The 26,924-nt window shown below is 41.0% G+C and overlaps 3 protein-coding genes across 5 annotated transcripts in view; all 3 read left to right on the top strand.

Moving 5' to 3' along the window:
* The first annotated feature begins 502 nt into the window (after positions 1 to 502).
* Positions 503 to 13,275, top strand: LOC131982756 (WAS/WASL-interacting protein family member 2-like). Its single transcript, XM_059347351.1, is given in 9 exon segments — positions 503 to 706; positions 3,497 to 3,591; positions 4,124 to 4,256; positions 9,858 to 9,986; positions 10,715 to 10,770; positions 10,772 to 11,363; positions 11,849 to 12,076; positions 12,293 to 12,394; positions 12,566 to 13,275. Coding segments are annotated over 8 exon segments (1,347 nt in total). The 5' UTR covers positions 503 to 706; positions 3,497 to 3,525; the 3' UTR covers positions 12,607 to 13,275.
* A 3,030-nt stretch (positions 13,276 to 16,305) lies between these two features.
* On the top strand, positions 16,306 to 22,361 carry utp18 (UTP18 small subunit processome component). Of its 2 annotated transcripts, none has more exons than XM_059347346.1 (13): positions 16,306 to 16,665; positions 17,975 to 18,120; positions 18,548 to 18,643; positions 18,726 to 18,790; positions 18,927 to 19,024; positions 19,294 to 19,419; positions 19,518 to 19,692; positions 19,873 to 19,973; positions 20,131 to 20,221; positions 20,330 to 20,456; positions 20,825 to 20,999; positions 21,095 to 21,237; positions 22,192 to 22,361. In XM_059347346.1, the coding sequence occupies exons 1-13, from the start codon at positions 16,426 to 16,428 to the stop codon at positions 22,214 to 22,216; spliced, it is 1,608 nt and encodes a 535-aa protein (XP_059203329.1). In that variant the 5' UTR covers positions 16,306 to 16,425; the 3' UTR covers positions 22,217 to 22,361. The 2 variants fall into 2 exon arrangements, with proteins under 2 accessions (XP_059203329.1, XP_059203328.1); XM_059347345.1 differs by having other exon boundaries at positions 18,924 to 19,024.
* A 3,807-nt stretch (positions 22,362 to 26,168) lies between these two features.
* The window catches only part of LOC131982751 (zinc finger protein RFP), a 6,367-nt gene continuing 5,611 nt past the window's right edge, over positions 26,169 to 26,924 (top strand). The window contains exons 1-2 of one of the 2 annotated variants that reach the window (XM_059347342.1): positions 26,169 to 26,234; positions 26,895 to 26,924. The exon at positions 26,895 to 26,924 is cut by the window's right edge and continues 79 nt beyond it. In XM_059347342.1, coding sequence (XP_059203325.1) covers positions 26,896 to 26,924 — 29 coding nt within the window. In that variant the 5' untranslated portion in view covers positions 26,169 to 26,234; position 26,895. Of the gene's footprint in view, positions 26,235 to 26,482; positions 26,734 to 26,894 lie in introns of those variants that run through there. The other variant, XM_059347343.1, reaches the window with a different exon arrangement.

Raw genomic sequence — 26,924 nt, 5'->3', positions numbered from 1 at the left:
ATGTACTTAGTTACATTCCACCACTGTTAAAAAAGACACACAATATAAAAAACACATAACATGTATATATATATATATATATATATATATATATATATATTCTATTCTCATACAGCAGCAGCTGTAACAGAGCAGTTTCCCCCCCGAGGATCAATAAAGTGTTTCTATTCTATTCTATATTTCCATATTTTTATTTGTACATACAGTATCTTTATTTCCCTCAGACACGTTGCATTGTATTTATATTGTTGGATATTTAGTGCAGCTGCATTTTTATCTTCATTTATTTACAGTGTATTTCCACGTGTGTGTGTGTGTGTATGTCTGTATGTGTGTGGGTGTGTTTGTGTGTGTGTGTGTGTGTGTGTGTGTGTGTGTGTGTGTGAGAGAGAGAGAGAGAGAGAGAGAGAGAGAGAGAGAGAGAGAGAGAGAGAGAGAAAGTGTGTTTGTGGGTGTTTGTGTGTTTGTCTCTGTGTGTGTGAGTGTGTGTGTGTGTGTGTGTGTGTGCTGCAGCAGCAGCAGCAGGTCATGTGCTCCTGTGTGTTGACTGTCAGCTCTGCAGCAGAGAGGCTAACGGCTAGCGGCGGAGCTAACGGTCCTCCGGTGACGCATTAAGCGGTGACTCAGAGACCGGACCGGGACATGAAGACACCGGACAGACCCGTCAGAGTATGAGTTAGCAGCAGAGAGCCGGAGACGTCCACAGGTGAGATTTATTTTACCTGACGTGTCGTTGATGCTGCACAGACTGCGGCTAATGCTAACCACAGCTAGCTGCTGAGCTAACCCCGAATCAGAGAATCAGATTTATTTTATTTTATCTACAGTATATATATATATATATATATATATATATACTGTGTGTGTGTGTGTGGGTCCGTACAGATATTGATGACTAAACTAAACAGCTGGAGAGAAGCGAAGTGCTAGCTTAGCCCCCCTGTGCTGGTGATACTAACGCAGCTAGCTGTCTGTCGATGCTGGCAAACAGCCGCAAAATCTCCTTTTTCTGCTTTAATTAAGATAATCAACGTTTCAGAAACTGGTTCATGGGTCTGTAGCGGTCCACAGAGTCTAACTGTTGAACCAGTCCGGGTTTAATCAGTCTGAGTGATATGGGTTGTTGTCTAGGTCTGGTCTGAAGAGGTCCTGATGGAAAAATCAGTCAAACTGCGCTTTTCATTTGTGACAAAACCAGAACCAGGTTGAAACCCACAACCGGTCCCACAGACCAGAACCAGATCTAAACCCAGTACCGGTCCCACAGACCTGAACCAGGTCTACACCAATAACCGGTCCCACAGACTAGGACCAGGTCTACACCTAGTACTGGTCCCACAAACTAGGACCAGGTCTACACCCAGAACTGGTCCCACAGACTAGGACCAGGTCTAAACACAGTCTGGGTTTGTCTATCAATCAATCAATCAATCAATATCCTTTATTTAACCAGACGAAAAACTCTTTGAAATTAAAACCTATTTTCCAAGAGTGACCTGGCCAAGACGGCAGCACAAAAAAAATGGTTATGCTTAACACACAAGACACAAATAAAATACAGTCACACTACAAGAAAAACAAGAGTTGGATGATTTGATTTCCCCCAGAGTTACAAGATGTGTCAGCTTCAAGTCCTTCTGCACATCGTTCCAGGTAGACGGCAGAACATTTAAAAGCCTTTTAGTCCAGTTCAGTTCTGACTCTCAGACCTGCATCAGGCCATGTTGGCTGAGGTTTCTACACAAGTGTAAACCCAAGTATGTAGGCAGAAGTCCAAGAATATATTTTTAAATAAATGTCAACCAGTGAGAGAGTCTATGGACATACAAAGATGGACAATGTGCGACAGCATATAAGGAACAGTGCTGTAACGATAGCTGCAACCAGTAATAAAACACAAAGCACAGTGATATACAGGATCCAATTTCTTTAAAAACTGATCAGGAGCATTCATAAAAGGCAGGTCTCCAGAATCCAATAAGGGTAAGAAAGTTGTGGTAATCAGATGTTTTCTTACTGGCAATGAAAAACATTATTTATTTCTAAAAGAGAAGCCCAATTTCAGTTAAGAAACAAGTTTATCGATATGCAGTTTAAAGGACAGGTTCTCTTCAGTTAGAATGCCGAGGTATTTGTAAGATGTAACCAGATCAATTTTAACCCTTTGAACAGTTGACGATTGAAAATAGCATGGTCTTTGATTTTTCTGCATTCAGCACAAGCTTGAGCTGAGTCAAACAGAACTTAACAGTGTCAAAGGCTGACTGCAAAAACTCAAGCGATTTTAAAGCTGAAGAAGAAGAACAATAAATTACGCTATCATCAGCATAAAAATGAGACACAGCATCAGACAAATTATCATAAAGATTATTCCCATAAATTGTGAACAACAGTGGCTCTGATATGGAACCTTGAGGTACGCCTTTTAGAAAAGGGAGGAAATAAGAAAAAGACCCAGCAGCCTGGACACACTGCGTACTATCTGATAAATAATTAGAGAACCAGTTTACAACCTGGTTAGATAAGCATAACATGGAGTCTATCTGCCAGGATGACATGGTCAACTGTGTCAAATGCCTTTGACAAGTCTATAAAAAAGAGCTGCACCATGTTTACGTCCGTCTAGCGCCTCTATGATGTAATTTACCACTTTAACAGCAGCAGGTATTGTACTGTGCCTTTTACGAAAACCAGACTGATATTGTGAGAGGAGACTATGATGATCTAAGAAGTATTTGAGTTGTTCACTGACCAACTTTTCTAAAACTTTGGAGAGAACACACAATTTAGAGATTATTCTATAGTTGTTAATGATTGAGGGATCACCACCTTTTAGCAGTGGAAGAACATAAGCAGTCTTCCATATTCTCAGAATCTTATTTTCAGACAGAGTTAAATTGAAAATATGACACAGAGGTTCTGCTATAAAATCAGCAGCTTACCTCAAAAAGAAAGGCTCAAGATTGCCAGGTCTGGCAGATTTACTCAGATCCAATTGCTGTAGAGCCCTGAGGACCTCAGCTACATGAAAAGAAGTCAGATCAAATCCTAGAGCCATAGCATTAATAGGCGGTGGTTGAGGGAAAACCCCTTGGTTTCTGGTCTGACGAGTCACCAGTCTAGTAGTTTGGATGTGGTTTGTAGAGGTCTGTAGTGGTCTGTAGAGGTCTGTAGTGGTCTGGATGGAGAGAAAGAAACAGTAAGATGTCAGTTTGTGAATGCTGTCTGTGCGGTGGGACATTCCTGTTTGAATCTGGTTTAAATGAGATGTTGTCAGACACGTTATCTGACTTCATGTTCTCTACATCCTGTTCATATCTTCTCTTTATCATTAATTCACTTAGATTCTCTTATTATTGTTCTATACTTCTTATATTACCATTACTCTATTTAAACACAACCCTTCCTTGTTTATTCTTTACTCGTCGTGGGACTATTGAAGCTTCTGATCTGATTCATTCTGCAGATTAAAACATGACGTGTTTGTGTGTTTCAGTGATCTGGTGTTTGTGTGACAGCAGCACGATGCCCATCCCACCCCCTCCTCCCCCGCCACCAGGGGGACCGCCCCCTCCCCCCACCTTCAGCCAGGTGAACACACGCACACACACATACTCACTCACTCACTCACTCACTCACTCACTCACTCACTCACTCACTCACTCACTCTCTCACACACACACACACAGTCTCCTCATATGAAAACATTTTTTTCGAAATTGTGGTTTTTAATGATGTAAGCGTCTAATTAATCATTCATTCAGAAAATGTGATGTTACTGAACGCGTTCTGTCTCATGTTGGATCATTTGACTCAGAGTCTGAATGGATCGTCAGTCATAAAAAATGAACAAAACTTGTGTTAATGTTGAGATGAGTGTCAGAATCTCTTTATTCTACATGTGGCATTTAAAATAAAGCGTTTGCACGAACCAGGTCCTGTTAAAAACATTAAATTCTGCTCCTCAGAGACACTGTGAAGACATGATTGATTCTGCTGAGACCAACGGTCACGTGACAAATATTCAGTGAAAATCTGTTTGATGACAGTATATTTCCTACAGATTGTGTTTGTTTCATGGGTCTGGAGTGTCTCGTGATCATCAGTGTGATTTATGTCCCAGGCCAACACCAGCCCCCCCAAGCTGAGCCGGGACGAGGCCAAAGGTCGCAGCGCTCTGCTGACGGACATCTGCAGCGGCACCCGGCTGAGGAAGGTGGCGGTGGTGAACGACCGCAGCGCTCCGCTGCTCGACAGTAAGAGCCAAACACAGAAGAGCCAAACACCTCCCACTGATCACCCATACATTCGCTTATACCAATACCTGCACCAGCAGCAGAGCCAGCCTCAGCAGCAGGGGGCGCCGCCCGAGGAGCAGCACGGGACCCCACACAGTAAGACCCCAGATCCCTGATCAGGAGCTGCAGGAGGCTGCAGGGTCGCCAGCCGCACCGCTCTGTTATTATCATGTAGATAGATGGATGGATAGATAGGAACTTTATAAATCACTCGGGAAGGTTCCCTCAGGAAATTGCAGCAGCAGCACAACACCAATACAATAAAATAGAATAAAGTTAAAAACTAGTCTGAATGTGCAAAATTAGGGAGTTCAAGAGACAATAAAAGATATTATTAATGAACAAATCCAAAGTCAATTGGATTAAATCTGAAATAGCAAAAACGTCTAAAACACCATTTTCAATCCAAGATGGCTGACTTCCTGTTCGTTTTTGGGTATGGTATTTGTCCTCCCACCGTTAGTGCTCGGGCCCTAATTATAAATACAAGGAAATATTATAAATACAAGGAAATATATACTATTATAGCAGTGCAGAAAATAATAATAATAATAATAATAACCTGCTGGTTGATTTCAAATAATTTCATAGTCAAACTGACTTATTTATTATACAGCATATTAAAGTCAGAAATGATGCAGAGTGAAACAATCAAGAACAACATCAAGTATGAGAACATACTAAGTCCAGGCGTCATAATTTATTTACTTTATAACCTAATTTTCAGACTCACTGAAACTCATGAGATCCTCCTGCAGCACCGCTCTGCTGCACCAGACTCTATTCAGAAAACCATAATTTTAACAACAGTGTTCTTGTTCTTCAGACCTGACAAAGCATCAATTCAGCATCATGTTGTAGTAATTTCAGGACCTTTAGATCTGTTTATTCTCATTAAATCACAGATAAATCTCTTTATTCAGCTTTAGATTGATGTGTTGGTGCTGCAGCAGCAGTCAGACTCAGCTCCTGCAGGAGTATTAGATCATTGATTAGATTATTGTTGAGATTATTGATCAGATCATTGATCAGACATTGAGACGACCTGCAGAGCAGCAGGAACATGTAGCGATGTCATGAGACACCAGGTCAGTGCTTTTATTCTGAAAACCCACAAAGACACTCTGAGTCAATGGAAACTAATTTCGGTTAAAGAGCAGAGCAGCTGATATCACAACAGCACAGCACACATGGTACGTGTCATATTTATCATATTCCTGGCTGTGAATCAGCTGATTTGACTGTCTGTTCCTGTTTGTTTCTGTCCTCCACGTCTCACATGTTCCTGCTGTTTGTGTCCAGACTTTTACTCTGAAAGTAATGATTTTCCTTCTGCACTTCTGAGCTGATTGTGGTTTGAATATTTAGTAACATTTGAGTCCGCTGAGTGTCCAGAGGACAGTTAGAGGACATAACATTTTTTACATTACATTACATGTCATTTGGCTGACGCTTTTGTCCAAAGCTACTTACAATAAGTGATTCAACCTGATGATACAAGCCTCAGACCACAGGAACCAAGTAAGAACAGAATTTTAAGAGCCAACTGTAATCGCTACAGGAGTGCTATACGCTAAAGAAGAAGAGAAGAGTAGAGGTTTTTATTTTTTTTTAGTATAGATAGGCGACCATAACTTAACCTAGGTATTGTTGAAGAGGTGGGTCTTCAGTCTGTGGCTGAAGATGTCTAGGCTGTCTAAGGTCCTGATGTCGGTGGGGAGCTTGTTCCACCATTTGGGTGCCAGGACAGAGAAAAGTCTGGAAGAGGTTTTGAGGTGGATCAGAGAGGACAGGCAGGGTTTGACCTGATCCTGGATGTAAGCTGGGCCTGAACCATTAGCAGCAGAGTACGCCAGAGTGGTGTTGATTGAAGCTGCATTTTGGATGAGTTGCAGAGGTCGGATGGCTTTGGCAGGCAGACCTGCCATGAGGGAGTTGCAGTAGTCCAGGCATGAGATGACCAGCGCCTGGACCAGGAGCTGGACCAGGACCTGGACCAGGACCTGAGCTCCCCTCTGAGTGAGAAATGGGCTGATTCTCCTGATGTTCTGCAGCAAGAATCTGCAGGATCTGGTGGTAGCAATGATGTTCGCAGTGAGGGACAGTTGGTTGTCGAGAGTCACAACAAGGTTTTTAGCGGTCACGGTGGAGGTAACCACTGTGTTCTGGACAGTGATGTGGAGGTCAGTGGTGGGAGTCTTTCCCAGGTTGAGGACATCCACTGGGAGATGTCGGTCAGACATCGTTGGTGGGACCAGGAGGTTCCTAAAGATGGAGTAGAGCTTCTTTGGGTTGGAAAATGAGGATTTGATCTTGGTCTGATAGAAAGAGCGGTTTTCAGCGGAGATCAAGGACGAGGAAGTAGCAAGAAGTGATTGGTAGTTGCATAGGTCATCAGGGTGTTTAGATTTCTGCCATTGCCTGTCTGATGCCTGTAGAGAAGCTCTGGTGGCGTGCACCGAGTCCCACAACCAAGGGGCAGGGGAGGACTTGCGCACTTTCCGAGGAGTGAGAGGACAGAGCAAGTCAAGAGAGGCGGAGAGGGTAGGGAGGAGTGTTGCAGAGTTGGGTTGCAGAAGTGAGTACGAGTCAGATGAAGGAAGGGGGGAAAGAACTGAAGAGGCCAAAGCAGGGGGAGAGAGAGTGAAGGTTACGATGGACCGGTACAGCATCTGTCTGTGGGGGCAGGACGGTCCGATCAGGAGAGTGGAAGTGAGAAGTAGATGAAGTATTGATCAGAGACATGAAGTGGGGTTACAGAGAGGTTGGTAGTAGAGCAGCTCCTGGTGATGAGATCAAGGTGGTTGCCGGCTTTTGAGTAAGTGGTGATGGAGTGAGAAAAAGAGCAAAGGAGGAGAGTGGAAGTAGTAAGTCTGGTGACTTCTCGAGCTGGATTTTAAAGTCCTTTAAAGTTAAAGAAGAACAAGGTGGGCTATCTTCAGGGAAGTTTGACAGGCGGACATCAAACTCCTCTCGAAATTCTCCCAAAGGACCAGGTGGGTGGTAGAAAACAACAATGGTTATTGGTGAGGGAGAACTTATGGTAACAGCTTGGAATTCAAAGAACTGTGGAGAAAACTGTGGCAGTGGATGGAGAGAGAACATCAAATCATGGTTGATGAGAAGACCTGTTCCTCCATCCCTACCAGTGGTTCTAGGTGTGTGAGGAAAGGAGAAGGCAGCAGAAAGAGCTGCAGGAGTGGAAGAGTTCAGTCCAGTGATTGCTGGGCAGCAAAGCCAGAGATGATCTCGGTCTTACGGCAGACTGGCAGTTCCAGAGTCCACCTTGACCAGCTGCTGTGTAAAGCGAGCGGGCTATACAAGGTTGTGGTAAGTATGGTAGCATAGCGTGGTTTAAAGCATCTACGAGTAGAGACTCAAACCAGGATCAAGAAAGTCATCATGGTCAATGAATGGGGAAAGAACAATGGCACCAAGAGGAAAGCCAAAGTGACTCAGGATTTAAACCAAAAAGCCACTCCCACAGGAACAACAGCTCAGGGGACCAAAGCAACTTCTAAAAAGCTCTTAATAGCTACAAATCACTACTTCTTATACTCCAGATCACCAGTTTAGCAATAAGGCAAATCAACAGGCTGAGAAAAGGCGAGAGATTACACTACACAGGCTGGTTAAACAGAGAAGCCAAAGAGAGAAAGCAATAGAAACCAAAGTTACAGCAGCACCAACAAGCAATGCACAGAGCCAAAGAAAGAGAACACGAACCAGAATTCAAGGAGCAAAAGATTACTTCCACAAGATAAAATGCAACTTCACAAACAGTTTGGGGACAGTTTGGGGTCAGTTTGAGGACAGTTTGAGGACAGTTTGGGGACAGACGGTGAATCGGCTGGTTGGATCAGATCCTGCAACGTCCTGCAGGGCTCCTGTTGATCTGATGAGATGTAACAACATGTGCTGTCCAGTTTCAGTCTGAACAACAAACACAGAGTTTGACCTTCAGAGGGAGTTCCTGTGAAATCATTTAAACGCTTGTTGACCTGCAGCAGAGGGGCCGCACCGCCGAGCCCCCACACCCAACAAACAAAGACAATACAGATCAACACTGCCATTACACTTACACCCATTTTAAGCTCACAATTTGATTTGACTCTCGATTTAAACTTCTTCTTTGCTTTCAGCAGTGAAGGGTTAAATCATTAACGTGTCACCAGTAGAGTTTCCATCAGGGAGTTTCTGTCTTTCTGAAGATTCTCAGGAGGAAAGATGAAACACCAACATTCATTAAAACTCCAAAGAGCTCCTGCTTGCTTCAGGTGTTTTTGTCTCTTAGAACAGTTAACACTCCAAACAGCAGATGGAAACTCTCTGTGAATAGTTGTGACGTAGCGAATCATTGGAGATTAATATTTGCCGTTAGCTCGTGTTCCTGGCGGCACCGGGCGGAAGGATGAACGAGCTCCACTAGAAGTAGTCCCAGCGCGTAACTCCCTCTGAACATCAACATTGTGAACACGCAGCACGCTGTGTTAGCATGCTAGCTGTTAGCTTGTTGATGCGCTACGCTAACTGAAGCTAACTGGCGAGCAGCAGCTTCCTGTCAACTGACAGAAACGCTTCGCTCCGATTTATTCCAACACTCAGAAATAGTAAACAATACGTTCATATACTGAAGTCATAATGTGACTCTGTTGGAATAAAGTCATCAGGTGTTTTCAGCTGTGATGTCACTGGTTTATTATTACTGTATTTGATTTTTTTTTTTTTAGAATTTTCAAATTGTTTTTATTCTCATGTTTATTTTTTTACTATTTAAATAAATATATTTTTATTATTTTTAATTAATATTTATTCTTTAGATTTGTCTTTTTACTATTTATATCCTTTATATTATTTTAGTTATATTATTTGTAGATTACGTTCTTTATATTTTTCATAATTCTTATGTTATATTTGCTAATATAATTTTTAGTAGTTTTTAATATTTTTAAACCTGTCTTATATGTTTTGATACTTTTGTATGATTTTCATTTTCTATTTTATAGTTTTCCTTTTGTATTTCAAATGATTTTACTATTTTTTGGAGTATTTAAGTTTTCTATTTCTGCATTTTATTTATATTTTAATTTTTAATTTTATACAAATCTTAAATGCATTATTATTTCAATATTTTGTTATTATTTAATAATAATTATTATTATTATTTATTATTTATCAAGAGAAATTAAGTGAAAACACCAGATTGGTTCTGCAGCTCTCAGTTGTTGTCTGATTGGCTGATTTAAACGTCTTAATCAAAACAATATGGAGAAATGAACTGCAGGAAGTGATGTAATCGGTCATGTGATATAATGATGTTTGTTTGTCATCATGTTGTGCCGTCGATGATGTCATCGGAGCTGCTCGGGAGCGTAAACATTCATTTAAAATTTACCTTTTTATCATCTCACCTGGTGGTCACATGATCCCTGCACCCCCCCCCCCCCCCCCCCCCTCACTCATACCATCAGTAATGTCATGGTAGTGTCGACGTAGCTTGTAGTGACATCATCAGGAGGTGGAGCCCTCACTCACCTGTCCAATGGTTGTGGTTCTCAGAGCCTAAAGGAGGCGGAGCATCAGCGTCCGGGGGAGCCAATGTCAGCGCAGCAGGGAGTCCGTCGGGTTCTGTTCCACCAATCGGAGGGCTGTTTCCGGGTGGTGTCCCCAAACTGAGACCAGTGGGAGGTAATTTTAGTTTTGTGATAGTAGTTATTATTATATTTGTTTCATCTTGAAATAGCATTTGTTTCTATTTTATTTATATTATTCATGTACATTTGTATTTATGTTCTTTTTTAGTTTTACAATTTTTAAATTTTATATTTTCTAGTTTTGATACATCATTGTTATTATTGTTGTTGTTGTTGTTGTTATTAATATTATTGCTATTATCACTTGTGCAGTGCCCATAGTAAGTATGTATTCGTATTTTACATGCCACACTAACGTCTGCAACTCCATTAAACACTTACTTTTCATAAGGTACGCACACCATCCAGCACATGCACATGGAAAGGATTGACGGATTGATAACTCTTTCTCGATTTTCTGTGGGTGGTGGTGCATGGCCATTCTTAGTTCGTGGATCGGAGCTCCCCTAAAAGGCGTCCGATGGGAAACATCACAACACGTCCTACGTAAATAATTATATTTTGAAAAATGAATTCAAAAATAAAAAAAAATAAAAAAAAGCACACCTTCGTGCCATGCGCAAACCACATTCGAAATCTTAGGTCAGTCTGACTAACGGTCAGCAAGATATGCCCTAGACACATCCATCCACACACACACACACACACACACACACACACAGCTTTATAGATAGATTATTATTATTGTCATTATTATTGTTATTATTATCAATATTAGAATAATGATGATGATGATTATTATTATTATCATTGTTTTTGCAGACGGGTCCTCAGGACGCTCGCCGTCCACTCGAGCCGCAGCGCCCCGCCCCCCCCAGCCATCGGCATGATGACACCGACAGCCCCTCCCCTCAGGCGCTGTCGCCGACAGAGACGGGTCGCTCGCAGCGTCCCTCGCTGCCCAATCTGAGCCCCTCCCCCTCCTCCCCCTCCTCTGCAGCTTCCTCCCCCTCCTCCAGCATGAAGCACTCGTCCTCCGCCCCCCCGCCGCCGCCTCTCTGTCGCCGTGGTAACGCCCCATCCCCTCCCTCCTCCTCCTCCTCCTACAGAGAGAAGCCCCTCCCCCCCACCCCCAACAACACCCCACCCCTTCCCTCCAAACCTCCCCCGTCTCCTGGCAACAGCAGACGCCCCCCCACCTCAGGAGGAAACCCCGCCTCCTCCTCCTCTCTGGCCCCACCCCCTCCACCTTACCGCATCACTAATGGTCCAACAGGCGGCGGCGAAGCGGCGCCAGATCTCCCGCAGCGCCACAACTCCCTCAGCAACAAGAGGACCGCCCCATCGCCTGGAGGCCACACCCCAACCAGAGGCCCCGCCCCTCCTCCTCCCCCCGCCTCCCCTACCCCCTCCCAGCAGGGCGCCAACAGGCCGCCACCCCCTGTCAGAGAGACGCCAGGCAGAGGAGCAGGTGAGGTCACCAGGTGCATCATGGGACGAGTAGTGTTTCCGTTCAGTAATATGAATAATATTATTATTATTATTTTCATTATTATTATTATTAATCAGGCTGATTAATTTTTAATGTTTGAGGTCATTTTAAATTATTTTCTTTAATTTTATTAGTATTTTGTTTTGTAACTGATGTAAATAACCTGTTTATATGATATATTATTAATATTATATTATTTATTACATATTAAAAACATATTTTTAATTCTTTTTTGTTGTTTTTATGTATGTGTTCTTTAGTATTTATACACCTTATATATTGTCACAATTCTCATGTTTACAATTTTTTTTTGTTATTTTTCAAAATAAGTTTAGGGAGAAGAAAACATGTTTAAGTTTCCTTTTCACTGTTTCTTCTCCTTACATTATTTCCGTTATATTATTAGCAAATTACTGTCAATATATCTTCCATAATTCTCCTGTTTTGGGGGTTTTTCTCCTCAGCTCCTCCTGTTCCGGTGCAGCCGTCGTCTCTGAGGGCGGGAGGCCGTGAAGCCCCGCCCCCACCTCCTTACAGGACTCATGGTAGCCCCTCCCTCTCCTCTGACCCCCCCGCCAGAGGGAAACCCCCTCCCCCGCCCACCCGCACCCCTGCCGCTCCTCCCCCGCCCCCCCCTCCTCTCCGCAATGGACACTCATCCTCCTCCTCCTCCATCCCTCGCTCATTTGTTGGTGAGTCTTTCCCTCCAGAACCACAACAGAATTTATGTTTTGAGTATTTTTCTAGATTTTTGAGAGATTCATGAGAGATCTGTGTTTCTGTTTTTATTTCTGTTCCATGCTCCCTCCGTCCTCTGACCTTTGACCTTTCCTTTGCTCGTCTTTGACGTGAATTAAAGCAGCAAATCAGATCAAACTAAAGATTTCTGCTCTGTTCTCCTCCTGCAGACGACTTCGAGTCCAAGTATTCGTTTCATCCTCTAGACGACTTCCCTCCTCCAGACGAGTACCGACACTTCGCCAAGATCTACCCCAGCAAGGCAAACAGAGGTACACACACTCTGCTACACACTTTAACACACAATATAATACACTGTAACACACTGTAACACACACTAACACACTGTAATACACATTGTCACACACTGTAAAACAAACGGTAACACACACTATAAAACAAACGGTAACACACTGTAACACACACTTGTTTGTTTGTTGCAGTGATGAGAGGAGCTCCTCCACTTCCTCCTGTCGGGAGGTGAACCATGAAAACTACACACATACACACTCTCACTCACACACACACACACACACCTCCATCCTGCTTGATGACGTCATAGCTGCAGCTTCGCCATCCGTTGACATCATCACCGCCTCATCTACACACAGCTCACTGCTGAGAGAGGTCTGCTCTGATTGGCTGAGGAGAGGTCTGGTCATGTGCAGGAAAGTGATGAAGACGAGCTGCTGACTCTGCAAACTTCTTCTTCTTCTCTGGACAGCATGAACACCTCAGTTAGTTTTTAGGGTTGTTTTGCACTTTGCACTTTTTGTTTGCGGCGCCATCCTGAGGAGGTCTGAGGAGGTGAAGGACACGTGAAGAAGAAGTTTTTAGCGTTGACGGTTGGACAAAGAGAAGCTGACGGCGTGTTAAACTCTTCTTCTCTCTCAGACGTTCAGATGGATAAGGAAGCAGCCCGCTACCAGTTTCCAACCGTTTCCAGTCTTTATGCTAAGCTAACCACTTCCTGTATGATTTCACACCAACAGTTTAAATTTGTGTTTAAGAGAAAACACATCAGAGTCCTTATAAACCATGAAGACTCGCTCCTGAGACCTGACGTGACCTGAGATGACCTGACGTGACCTGAGATGACCTGACGTGACCTTTGACACAGTTTCTGAGTCTTTAAGTGCCAAGCTGTTTGAAACCAACCGTCCCTCCTGCTGCAGCGAGTAGTAGCATGTGTGGAGAACGGGGGGGGTGAAGGGACAGACAATCAGACAGGAAGTATTCCTGCAGCAAGGACTCTTCCATCCTTCATATGGTCTCCTTCCTTCCTTGTTATTTCCTGCAGTGTTAATAATTACCCAGAATTCAAAGTGTTTGTGTTGTCAGTTTGAACAACGAGCCGTCAGGTACGGCGGCCCTGAGAGCTCACAGCACTGCAACTTAAGAAAACACATGCAAATACACAAAACACAAGCAAACTGAGAAAACATCTTCATCAATTTGACAACACAAGAACAGCATTTAAAAAATGCTGCAAAGACCACAACACAACGGAAGTGTTTCCAGAGGACACTTAAAAGTGATGCACATGTCTGGACACGCTTGATATTATCATGTTATTTCAAGATAATATTTTCATGTTATAACGATCACAGCATGCTAACGTTAGCCGGCAATCATAGCGTGCTAACGTTAGCCGGTGATTCGATAGCGTGCTAATGTTAGCGCGCAAGCAATACCAAGACCACCTCGATGCTGTTAAGAGAGACCAACTAAAATGTGTATCATTCCTTTATTTGATTTGTTTAACTGTAATGTGATTGATACAGGCTAGCAGGTTAACTCTATATATCACGGTATAACGTGAAATTATCATTATCTTGAAATAACGTGAGAATATCAAGCGTGTCCAGACATGTGCATCACTTTTAAGTTTCCTCTGGAAACACTTGTGTTGTGGTGTGGTCTTTGCAGCGTTTTCTAAATGCTGTTCTTGTGTTGTCAGATTGATGATGTTTTTTCTAAGTTTGCTTGTTATTGAACACAATAAAACGGAAAGGTTGCCAGAAAATGTTATGATCTTATGAATAATTATGAGTCAAATGTAAAGAATAAAGTTATATGATGAGTTTTCCCTCCTTGCCGCTCCGATGTCATCAGTCCGATCTGAAGTCATCAGTCCTCGACTCGTGCTGGAACACAGTGAAGACTTGTTAATGTGCCAGAAGTCAGTTGTAATCTATAATTAGAAAGAAGTCGTTCATCATGTCAGATATTAAGATTTTAAATCATAATTAGTCTTTAATATTGTTTCTCTTTCATGTTTGTTTTTTATTTTAATGTAAATCTGCAGGTTTGATCTGAATCTTGTGACTCGGCACTTTTCATGTTTTCATTCCAGGTTTAAAAAATCTCAAATGATTTTGAAGATGATGATTTTCTGTTTGTGTTTCTGTCGCAGTTCAAGACGTTCGTCAGTTCGTCGTGTTCAGGAAAGATGATGAAACAGGTTTAAATACATAGAATGGTTAAATTCTTCATGAAAACAAACAATCTGCCTTTTATTGTTGAATTGGATTAAAAAAAAATTATATATAAAACTTAGAATCATTAAAGACAAATGACAGATTAATGTGTTATTATTTTTCAGTCTTACCTGAAACTCAAACTATGGCACATTTAACATGATGGATCTGACGTCACTTTTCACCAGACTCCATTCAAAAACATGCTGATTTGAGTTCTCTGAGTGCAGGACAAGCATCACTGATCACCTCTCAGATGATGTGGTGGATACGGCTTGCCACCAGACTCCATTCAAAAGTCTGGCAATTTAACGTTGAGCCATAAGAGTGAAACAGAGAAAACGACTGAACGTGTCTGTTGGTGTTTAACTGCGACAGGACCCCCCCCACAGGACCCCCCCCCCCCCCCCCCCCCCCCCCCGTCTGCCTTACAAACTCTTTGCTGTAAATCTTGTTCAGTCATTAATTGTAAAAAGCTACTAAACAAACAAGAACGTGTTCATAATAATTATTATTAATAATAATGTTTAAAGTGACTTATTTCCTCTGATGGACAGACTGACTAACTGTAGTGATTAGATTAGATCCAGTTAACAGCATGCTCTCTCTCTCTCTCTCTCGCTCTCTCTCTCGCTCTCGCTCTCGCTCTCGCTCTCCCCCTCTCCTCTCTCTCTGTATTTTAACTGCAGCTGTCTGAATAAACTCATTGTTTTCTCATTTCTTCTGTTTCCTCTCGTCTGTTAGAAACAAGTCAAGTCAATTTTATTTATAGTGTGTTTATAAACATTTGTTTAGTGTATTCATTAGTATTTATTTATAGTGTATTTATTAGTAATTAGTTAAAGTGTATTAGTATTTATTTATAGTGTATTAATATTAATTTAAAGTGTATTTATTAGTATTTATAGAGTATTTATTAGTATTTATTTTAGTGTATTTATTAGTATTGTATATAGTGTTTATTAATATTTATTCATAGTGTATTTATTAGTATTGTTTATAGTGTTTATTAATATTTATTCATAGTGTATTTACTAATATTCATTATAGTGTATTTATTAATATTAATTAAAGTGTATTTGTTGGTAATTATTTATAGTGTATTAGTATTTAACATAGTGTGTTTATTAATATTTATAGCGTATTTATTAATATTTATTCATAGTGTATTTATTCATTTTTATTTATAGTGTATTCATTAATATTGATAGTGTATTTTAGTAATTCGTTATGGTGTATTTATTATTATATTATATTTATTAGTATTTATTTACAATGTATTTATTAGTATTTATTATAGTGTATTTATTAGAATTTATTTATAGTGTATTAGTATTTATTTATAGTGTATTTATGAGTATTTATTCATAGTGTATAAGTATTTATTTATAGTGTAATTATTATAATTTATTTTAGTGTATTATTATTTATTATAGTGTATTTATTAATATTTATAATGTATTTATTAATATTTATAATGTATTTATCATAGTGTATTTATTAGTATTTGTTCATAGTGTATTTATAAGTATTTATTTAGAGTGTATTTATTCATAGTGTATTTATTAGTATTTATTTATAGTATATTTATTATTATTTCTGGAGTCAGGCCGTTACCTGTCAGTGACACTAGGGGGCAGACTTTTATTTTCCCGGCCGGTTGGTTCAGAGGTCATCGCACCGGAAGCAGATCAAGGAAAACAGCAGCTTGCACATGTTGGTGCTGAACGTGGAGGAGAAACATAAACAGTGAGAGAGGTTAGAGTTTCTGTTAATCTGTGAATCTCTAGGGTTCTCCCCGGAGTTGGGTTTATTTGACCAACATGGAGGACGTGAACGTCATCAAGCTGCCGGTGACAGAGGAGCAGAAACCGGCCAAGAAGAGACGCCGAGCCCCGGGGACCAGGGAGCGGGCTCCGGGGACCGGCGGCGGGGCGGAGGAGGAGCTGCGGCGGAAGAACGCGTCCAGCCTGGCGGCGCTGCGGCGGGGGGACGGGTCGGTGCGGCTGCTGGAGGATCTGCTGTTCGGAGCGGAGGAGGAGCTGCTGGTCAGACTGGCCGAGGTAACAACACCAGGCCCCGGGCAGGAAACTGATGGTTTTACGGTCCGGATTGAGTTTAACAGGAACTCAGTCTGTTAGAAGAGTCTTGTCTCCTAAAAACCTCCAGAGGGTCTCAGAGGCTCACAGCAACACTAAACTCACGACGCTGAAGTTGGCCCCTGATTCTCCAGCCTCTGATTCGGGCCCGAAGAGGAAAATGAACTCGATGTGTAGTGAGACTGTTTGTCTGATCGGCTGTTTGTTTTTTGCGACACTACTTGATGTGAACACTTTTGAGACATTTGAGGTAAAACATCAGCTTTGCCTGACACCTACTATTGTATCTGTGAAACTTTTATTTTATCTGAAAATGCTAAAGGGGAGCTTTCAACTCTTTGAGAGTGGTTTTTGATCTGGACCTGGTCCAAAGTGGTCTACATGCTGAAAAAAACAGTATAATGTGCCTTTATTGCATTTTCACAAATAGAATAAAGGTTTCACAAATCAGAGACTATGAATGAATGTTTAGCCTTTGTAGGATACTCCAGTCCAGATCTGAGAAGTCTGGGTACAGTGGCATTTGATCTGGACCTGGTCTAATAAGGTATAGGTACAGTGGTTTTGATCTGGACCTGGTCTAATGAGGTCTAGGTATAAAACAAAAATGGTGAAATCTCCCCTTTAGAATTTTCACAAATAAAATAAAAGTTTGACAGATACAATAGTAGGTGTCAGGCAAAGCTTATGTTTTACCTCAAATGTCTCACATCAGGTTCACATCAAGAAGGGTCACAAAAAACAGCCGATCAGACAAACAGTCTCACTGCACAATGAGTTAATTTCCCCTAAAGTGCTGAATCGGAGGCCAACTTCAGCGTCGTACTAAACTCTGATGTTGTCTATATATTTAACTCTTTCTTTTACTTTTAACTCTTCAAGCTCCTGTTCCAGACTGCATTCAAAATTAAATGATAAATCCTAATAATTTGTAGTTAAAACTGAAATGTACATTTTCCGCCAACTATCCACTGTCCACTGTCTCCAGGATGCTGCTGTACCAGACTTCATTCATAATCCTGCAGATTTTATGTCCTCTTGCTAATCAGCTTCGTTGTATGTTCCTGAGAGCAACATATATTTTTTTAAATTAGATTGAAATTATTTTTATTCTGTGTAAATATATTTATACTGTGCCAGACTTGATTCAAAATTCAGTAGATTTGATGTGATCTTGGATTTGGTGTCTGAGAACGGAGTAACTTCAGTAACTTTAGAGACGTTTCAGGTGACTCAGCTGATTGTCTTCTATCTTATCTTCCTGTCACTGCAGCAGGAGGAGACGACTGAGACCTTATTGGAGGAGGACAAAGACGACGATGACGACAAAGACGATGACGACAAAGACGATGACGAGACTCGTCTGCAGCCGAGCAAAGAGGCAGCCTGGGTGGACGATGACGACGAGCTGGAGGAGGAGTAAGAGACGTCTGTCTGTCTGTCTGTCTGTCTGTCTGTCTGTCTGTCTGTCTGTCTGCGTTCTAATAATAAAAATATAATAATAGTTATTATATTCTATATTGTATTATATTCTTATTACACAAATATTAATTTAAAAAAGTCATAATACAATAAATATAATAACTATTATATTCTTATACAAATATAAAAAAATATATATAAAAATACAATAAATATAATAAGTATTATAATTAATTCTTATACAAGTATTAAATAAATAATAAATATAATAACTATTATTATGTTATTTTTATACAGATATTTAAAAAATAAATAAATATAATACAGTAAATATAATAGCTATTATAATATGTTTTTATCATACAAATAATATTTCTAAATAACTAAATATTATAATAATATAATAATAATGTTTGTATTTCAGGGTGGACATGAAGCATCGTTACCGTAGAGACCTGATGAAAGGAGAGGCGGAGTCAACCATGACCAAACACACACTGCAGCAGAGGATGAGAGAGACGTGAGACACACACATACACTTGAACACACACACACACACACACACACCTGTACACATGTTTACCAGTGTGTATGTGTTTCAGGTTCCAGAGGTCGATGGGAGGAGCTCCATCCTGGGCAGAGAGCAAGAAGAAGAAGAAGAGAAAAGGTAAAATCACTTTTCTTCTTCCCACCAGACTCCATTCAGAAATCTGCTGATCTAATAATGAAGTTAACTTTCCCTTTTCTTTATTGTGTGTGTGTGTGTGTGTGTGTGTGTGTGTGTGTGTGTGTTGCTGCAGCAGATGAAGACGAGGATGATGATGAAGAGGACGACGAGCTGCTGAGGAGGACGGGAAACTTTGTGGCGTCTTCAGACCGTCTGCCCAGCGGAGTCCTGAGGGTCACACACATTATTATGATTATTATTATTACTATTTATTATTAATATTAGTTATTTGTTTGTATTATTATTATTATTATTATTATTATTGTATTAAAATCAATATTATAATATGTATTAATATTGTTTGTTTCTAATTATTATTAATATTCATTGTTGTTCATTGTTCTTATTATTTTTTATTGTAACTATTATTTATTAATATCATTCTTATTATTGTTATTGTTGTCTTCATCCTGTCCATCATGTGATCATGTTTTGTGTCTCAGATGAAGAAGTGTCTCCATGCCAACAGCGCCCGTCCCTCTGAGGACAGACTGACCTCAGTTCAGTTCCACCCTTCTGCTCAGGTGGTGATGACGGCTGGCCTCGACCAATCCGTGTCTCTGTTCCAGGTAGGCTCAGCCAATCGGCTCGCTCCGCCGTCAGAGCGGCGTAGAGCGTCTCAGAGTGGCGTAGAGCAACGTGCTGACAGGTTTGTTTCTGTGTTCAGGTGGACGGGAAGACCAACCCAAAGATCCAGAGCGTCCACCTGGAGCGCTTCCCTGTCCACCGGGCGCGGTTCAGCCGCGGCGGGGACACCGTCATCGCCACCAGCCTCAGGAACAGGATGTTCTACCTGTACGACATGATGCAGGGCACGGTCATGCCCGTCACACATGTCAGAGGTCAGCTGGGGTCAAGGGTCACTGTTAGGGGTCAGCCAGGGTCAAAGGTCATGTTTGTGATCTTGTGTGTGTGTGTGTGTGTGTGTGTGTGTGTGTGTGTGTGTGTGTGTGTGTGTGTGTGTGTGTGTGTGTGTGTGTGTGTGTGTGTGTGTGTGTGTGTGTGTGTGTGTGTGTGTTCAGGTCTGAATGAGGATCGGGTGAAGGAGTTCTCTGTGTGTCCTGAAGGAGACGCTCTGCTGCTGACTGGAACCAACGGATACTTGCACCTCCTCACACTCAAGGTCACACATCTTCCTCTTCTCTCCTCCTCCTCTCTGCTTCTTCTCCTCCTCTTCCTCTCCTCTCCTCCTACTCTTCCTCTTCTGCTGTTACTTGTCACTTTGGCATAAAAAGTGTGTGTGTGTGTGTTTCTTATGTGTGTGTATTTCGTGTGTGTAGACTAAGGAGGTGGTGTGTAGTCTGAAGATGAACGGTGATGTCAGCGGCGTTGCTTTCTCTCATGACGGCAGCAAAGTTTTCGCCAACTCAGGTGAGTCTAGACCGTGACATCACATCCACTTCCTGTCAGTCATGTAACTAAAGTGTGTGTGTGTGTGTGTGTGTGTGTGTGTGTGTGTGTGTGTGTGTGTGTGTGCAGAGGACGGCCAGGTGTATGTGTGGGACGTGCGGGGCAGCAGACGCTGCGTCAGCAGGTTCTCTGATGACGGCTGTGTGACAGCGACCTCCATCGCCACCTCACCAAACGGACAGTTCCTCGCCTGCGGGTGAGACACGCCCACTCAGCATCCTGCTCTCTGATTGGCTTACAGCTCTGTGGACAGTACACACAATAAATACAGAATAATTAAAAAATAAATACAGAATTGTTACAGAATTATTTAAGAATGAATACAGAATTATTAAAGAATATATATAGAATAATTATAGAATAAACACAGAATAATTACAGAATAAATGCAGAATATTTACACAATAATTACAGAATACATACAGAATAATGTCTGTATTCTGATAAAATGATAATCTGAGATGTAAAGAAAATAATAATTAGCAGTCAAACAGGGAAACACTTATTTTTGTAAATATAAACATTTTATTTATTTATTGAGTGTATTTATGTTTTGCATGTCAGCTCTCAGTCGGGCGTGGTCAACATCTACTCTCAAGAGGCATGTCTTCTCTCGTCCAATCCGAAGCCTCTGCGTGCGGTGAAGAACCTGCTGACCTCGGCCACCTCGCTGACCTTTAACCCCTCCTCTGAGATACTTGCCATCGCGTCCCGAGCCGAGGACGAGGCCGTCCGCCTGGTGAGACGCCGTCAACGAGGACATGAGGAAACGATGCTGAGAGAACAGCTGGACACTAACCTGTCTCTCTCTCTGTCCCTCCTGTCTGTTCTCAGGTGCACCTTTCCAGCCTGTCTGTCTTCTCTAACTTCCCGGTTTCCAGGAGGAAGGTCGTTTATCGGACCAGCTGTCTCGACTTCTCTCCTCACAGTGGCTTCTTCTCATTGGCTAACAACAAAGGACACGCCCCTCTCTTCAGGTCAGACGGCCAATCAGATCCTCATCACTACACACACTTAGTTTAGTCTCACTTCTCATTTTAGATCTCACAAAAATATAATTGAGTATGCTTGTAAGAGCCACTATATTCTCTCCACCGGGCTTCTTCCTATTACTCTTCCGTTTCTTCCATGTTTTTTTCGGTCGACTACTCCTCCCAGAGTTTTGGTCACACATACAATAAAAAGGTATCAAATCGACCAGCTAAAATTTGGAAACTGCGCTCGAGGCTGGAGATGCCACTCTACAGAAATAATTTATACATAGAAACGTAGGAAAATTGGTCTTCTCATTCACATTGGTCTGGTAATGCTGTCAGGGTTATAGTTTGGGTGTAGGATGCACAGATGATCCACCAACACGCACCCACAGCCTCATAGACTGCCATGGTAAAAAAGGAGAGAACATTTCTGGAGGAAAAGCAGAGGTACCAGTTTCTTTCGATCGCCCTAAAAACAATTTCTTAATTTTTCTTCAAAAACACATATGTAGACGTTAAGGAAGAACTGAGGATGCTCAAAGTGAAGTCGGTTCAATGATAAGAGCTACGGTTTGGACAAAAATGTTTTCTGTTCGAGGGGAACAGCTGTTTTTTCTGTCTGAGTGGCGTCAAATGTAACAGTAGCAGCTGATTTCAGTTGATTGCTCTGCTCTGATTGGTGGCCACACACCCCACCCCACACACTAACTGAAATCTGTCAGTTTACACTGACGAGTTGCACACTAGTTTCAGACAGACAAACACACACACCAACACCTGGTTTATTACCTTACATGACTTCTTCCTCTTTTCCATTTTGAAAACAGTTCAAATTGTAATCTAGTAACGTATGGGTGAGAGTCACGGGCCAGAGTCAAGCACACTCAAAATTTCTTTAGAAAGTTTCTAGTTCTTATTTAAACTGTGTGTGTGTCTGTGTCTGTGTCTGTGTAGGCTGCTTCACTACAAAGACTTCTGAAGACTTCCTGTGGATGTTTTGGAGGCGAAGCAGCAGGAAGTGATGGCTGATGTGATTTGTAGTCCTGGAGTTCTGATCAGCTGAAGAACCAGTTTTTTTGTTTTATTATTCTGTATGAAATGTTTGTATAAAGAATGAAAAGGTTTCTGGTTCTGAGTTCTTCTTCAGTCTTTGTGAGCTTTAAGTCGTCACGGAAACGTTTACGCATTAAACCTCTCACATTGCTATGACATTATTAGTCCCTCTCAATACACCAGCAGTGCTTTTATTTTGAAGGCGGTTTACGTATATGTACGTGCATACACACCTGCAAATAAATGAGCAGTGGTGGAATGAAACTAAGTACATTTACTGAAGTACTGTACTTAAGTACAATTTTAAGGTACTTGTACTTTGCTTGAGTATTTCCATTTTATGTAACTTTATACTTCTACTTCACTACATATAGCTGACAGCTTTAGCTACTTTACAGGTTGAGAATTAACATAAAATATATGATCAATTTAAAGTGATTACTTTTTTTTTAATTAAACTTATAACAGTATATTATGTAGTTAAAATAAGGCATGTGTTAACTAAATTAAAGCACTGCTTACATAAATCTATCAATATAAATAATCATTTTATGTAACTTATACTTCTACTTCACATTTTGAGGCAAATATTGTATGCTTACTCCTTTACATTTAGCTTTTCACATCAAGATTTAACAAAAAAGGTGATTAAACATTTTTATGATTTTATTTTGTCAAGAAGTAGGAATGTTGCCTTTTTCGCGATATGCATTTTTTTATATAAAAAATATACAGGTATCATGAACGGTATGATATAGCACAACCCTGAGATATAAAATATAAAAACACCAATAAGAACGTCTCCAAAGTTAATGTGTTTAAAATAAATGTTAAAGTAATCTAGTGATTGGAGTTTTTATTGTGGTATTTGATTTACTTCACATTAACAGTCTCATCATAATGTATTATAAGTAGCAGCACAATAAAACAATTCAATTAATATAACTTTCTGCTGTGTGATGTCAACTCGTCTTCAGGTTAAAAGTAGACCTAGCATTGTGCTCGTGCAGGGAAAACGTGCTCCATACGTTGAAGCGATGGGTTGTTGCAATTCTTGTTTACAGAATTGTTTAAATACGCCCTGACACAGACAGAAAAAGGGGAGAGAACTCAGGGCTTTATTAGAGACGGGACCCCTTTTTTCAGCAGCCCTCAATATTGACAAAGTGTTCTCCCTGCTGTACCTAGGCAGTGTATTTTGATGTCTTATAATAAAGAAAACGAAAAGGAACATCGACGTGCTCTTTGATTCATTTTCTCACTCAAGAGAGGTAGTAATACCACTACAAAACAACTGTGTTTACTCTTTTTAAATCATAATGACAACAAAAATTACCCTGAAAAAAGTTTACATATGCCAGTTCTTAATACAGTGTATTGCCCCCTTTAACATCAATGACAGCTTGAAGTTTTTTGTGATAGTGGTGGATGAGGCTCTTTATTTTCTCAGATGGTAAAGCTTCCAGTTCCTGTCAATTCTTGGGCTGTCTTGCATGAACTGCACGTTTGAGATCTCCCCAGAGCTGCTCAATGATATTGAGGTCAGGAGACTGAGATGGCCACTTCACAACCTTCACTTTATTCTGCGGCAGCCAATGACAGGTCGACTTGTGTTTTGGATCGTTGTCATGTTGGAACGTCCAAGTATGTCCCATGCACAGATTCCGGGCTGATGAGTGCCTCCAGTATTTTATAATAACATGCTGTGTTCATCCTGCCATCAATTTTAACCAAGTTTCCTGTGCCTTTGCAGCTCACACATCCTCAAAACATCAGCGATCCACCTCCGTGTTTCACAGTAGGAATGGTGTACCTTTCATCATAGGCCTTGTTGACTCTAAATGTAACATTTATGGTTGTGGCCAAAAAGTTCCATTTTGGTCTCATCACTCCAAATGACTTTGTTCCAGAAGTTTTGAATTATAAACATATGTATGTACAGTAGTGTTCAAAATAATAGCAGTCCAATGTGACTAACCAGATTAATCCAGGTTTTTAGCATATTTTTTATTGCTACATGGCAAACAAGGTACCAGTAGGTGCAGCAGATTCTCAGAAAACCAACAAGGCCCAGCATTCGTGATATGCACGCTCTTAAGTCTGTGCAATTGGGCAATTAGTTGAAAGGGGTGTGTTCAAAAATATAGCAGTGTCTATCGTTGACTTTACAAACACAAAACTATTTTGTACAAACTTTTTTGTTTCTAGGATTTACTGTGAATCACTAAACTAATATTTAGTTGTATGACCAAAGTTTTTTATAACTGCTTCACATCTGTGTGGCATGGAGTCAACCAACTTGTGGCACCTTTCAGCTGTTATTCCACTTCAAGATTCTTTAACAACATTCCACAATTCATTTACATTTCTTGGTTTTGCTTCAGAAACAGCATTTTTGATGTCACCCTACAAGTTCTCAATTGGATTAAGGTCCAGGGATTGGGCTGGCCACTCCACAACATCAATGTTGTTGGTTTGGAACCAAGATTTTGCTGGTTTACTAGTGTGTTTGGGGTCATTGTCTTGTTGAAACACCCATTTCAAGGGCATGTCCTCTTCAGCATGAGGCAACATGACCTCTTCAAGTATTTTCACATATGCAAACTGATCCATGATCCCTGGTATGTGATAAATAGGCCCAACACCATAGTAGGAGAAACATGCCCATATCATGATGCTTCACTGTCTTCACTGTGTAATGTGGCTTGAATTCAGAGTTTGGGGCTCGTCTCACAAACTGTCTGCGGCCCTTGGACCCAAAAAGAACAATTTTACTCTCATCAGTCCACAAAATGTTCCTCCATTTCTCTTTAGGCCAGTTGATGTGTTCTTTGGCACATTGTAACCTCTTCTGCACATATCTTTTTTTTAACAGAGGGACTTTGCGGGGGATTCTTGTAAATAGATTAACTTCACACAGACGTCTTCTAACTGTCACAGCACTTCCAGGTAACTCCAGACCGTCCGATCCCTTGGATCTTTATCCAAGGGTCTGTCTGGAGCCCAGAAGCTCACTGACCTTTTATACATACACACACACACACACACACACATACACACACACACTCACACTGATTACTAGCAAACAGATCACAGGTGAGGAGGGTTACCTTAAGTAGCCATTCATCCCGTTTGTGTCAATTTGTATGCATGTTATCAGGCCAATATCTTAAGGGTATGTAAACTTTTGATCAGGGTAATTTGGGTAGTTTCTATTGTCATTATTATTTAAAAAGAGTAAACAGTTGGCTGACGTTGTTTGATAATAAATGGCTTCACCCAACCACTAACCATGAGTGAAAGAAAAGTTTTTGTGTTATCATTCATATTCTCTGAAAAAGGCAAGAAATATTTATCAAGAAATCATAAATTCTGCCAGGGAATGTAAACTTATGAACACAACTGTGTATGCGTCAGATGATGATGTACTATGTGTAAAGTATACGTAGCTATGCCATTCAGAGAGTTATACATGTTTATTGTGTTAACAGACAGACAGCCTGCTATTATCCCTTTTTGTTATCTATAAATAACTGTTGTTGGTGTTCTGTAAATTAAAAAAGAGGAACAGAACACATCTCCATGGTGAGTTCTGCTCCAGGATCAGTGAAATATTCAGTTTTAATCACTTTGTGGCTTTTACTTTATATATAATAACATATTTCATTTTATGAGGTTTAAAAATCTGAAGAATTCTGTGTTTGACTTACAGAGAAGAAGAAGAACCGGCCAATCAGGATCCACCACACACACACACACACACACACACACACACACACACACACCTTCACCTGTTCACACACACACCTGACAGACTCACCTTACCACTGTGAGTACCTGCAGCTCAGGCGTGAGGCCCCGCCCCATGAAGCCCCACCCCCGATGACGTCACGGACCAACCTGAGTTTCAGGATTTGTGGCATAAAGACAAGCTGCTGAGGGAGGTAAGACACACCAAACTACTGATACTTTATTAGTTATTATAACCAGAGTTTATGTCTGATTCACGACTCACACATCATCTGAGTCCAAAAACTATTGACAAGAAGAAACTACAAACTGCAGCTGGTTAAACTCTCTGTCAGGACAGAGCTTAGCTTAGCTTAGCTTAGCATCAAGACCAGATCCAGGCTAGTCTTGATGCTAAGCTAACCAGACATGTGTGACTTTTGTGTTGTTTGTCATTTGTTTTGTTTTTGATTACGAGACATTTAGTAACATTCAATTTATCTTTACGTAAACATGAACATAAACATCAGAGAGATGAACTGAAGCCAATAATAATAACCAATGAGCGTCTGATATCTATATTTATTTTTAGAGTTTATAGTCATCATGACGCCGTGACTCTGTTTATTCTTCTCACATAGTTCACATGTTTCCTGTCTGTGTAAACACATGATGTGACTTCCTGCTGCGTCTGTTCAGTTCAGGACCATGACTGTCAGTAGAATTTCTGGTGCTGAACACACAGAAACAGTTTTCTGGTTTCCTCTCGCTGACACCGTTGCTAAGCTAAGCTAACAGATTCCATATTTGTGCAGTGAAACTTAAAGCTAACATTAGCGACGCAGCTAACATTTCCTGTGACCTTTGACCTGCAGCATGGCCGAGGCTCCAGACCTGTTCTCAGA

This window comes from Centropristis striata, chromosome 13 (genome assembly GCF_030273125.1).
Source record: "Centropristis striata isolate RG_2023a ecotype Rhode Island chromosome 13, C.striata_1.0, whole genome shotgun sequence".
Lineage (NCBI taxonomy): Eukaryota > Metazoa > Chordata > Actinopteri > Perciformes > Serranidae > Centropristis > Centropristis striata.
Note: the sequence above shows the minus strand (reverse complement) of the source record. Positions and strands in the feature narration are given on the sequence as shown.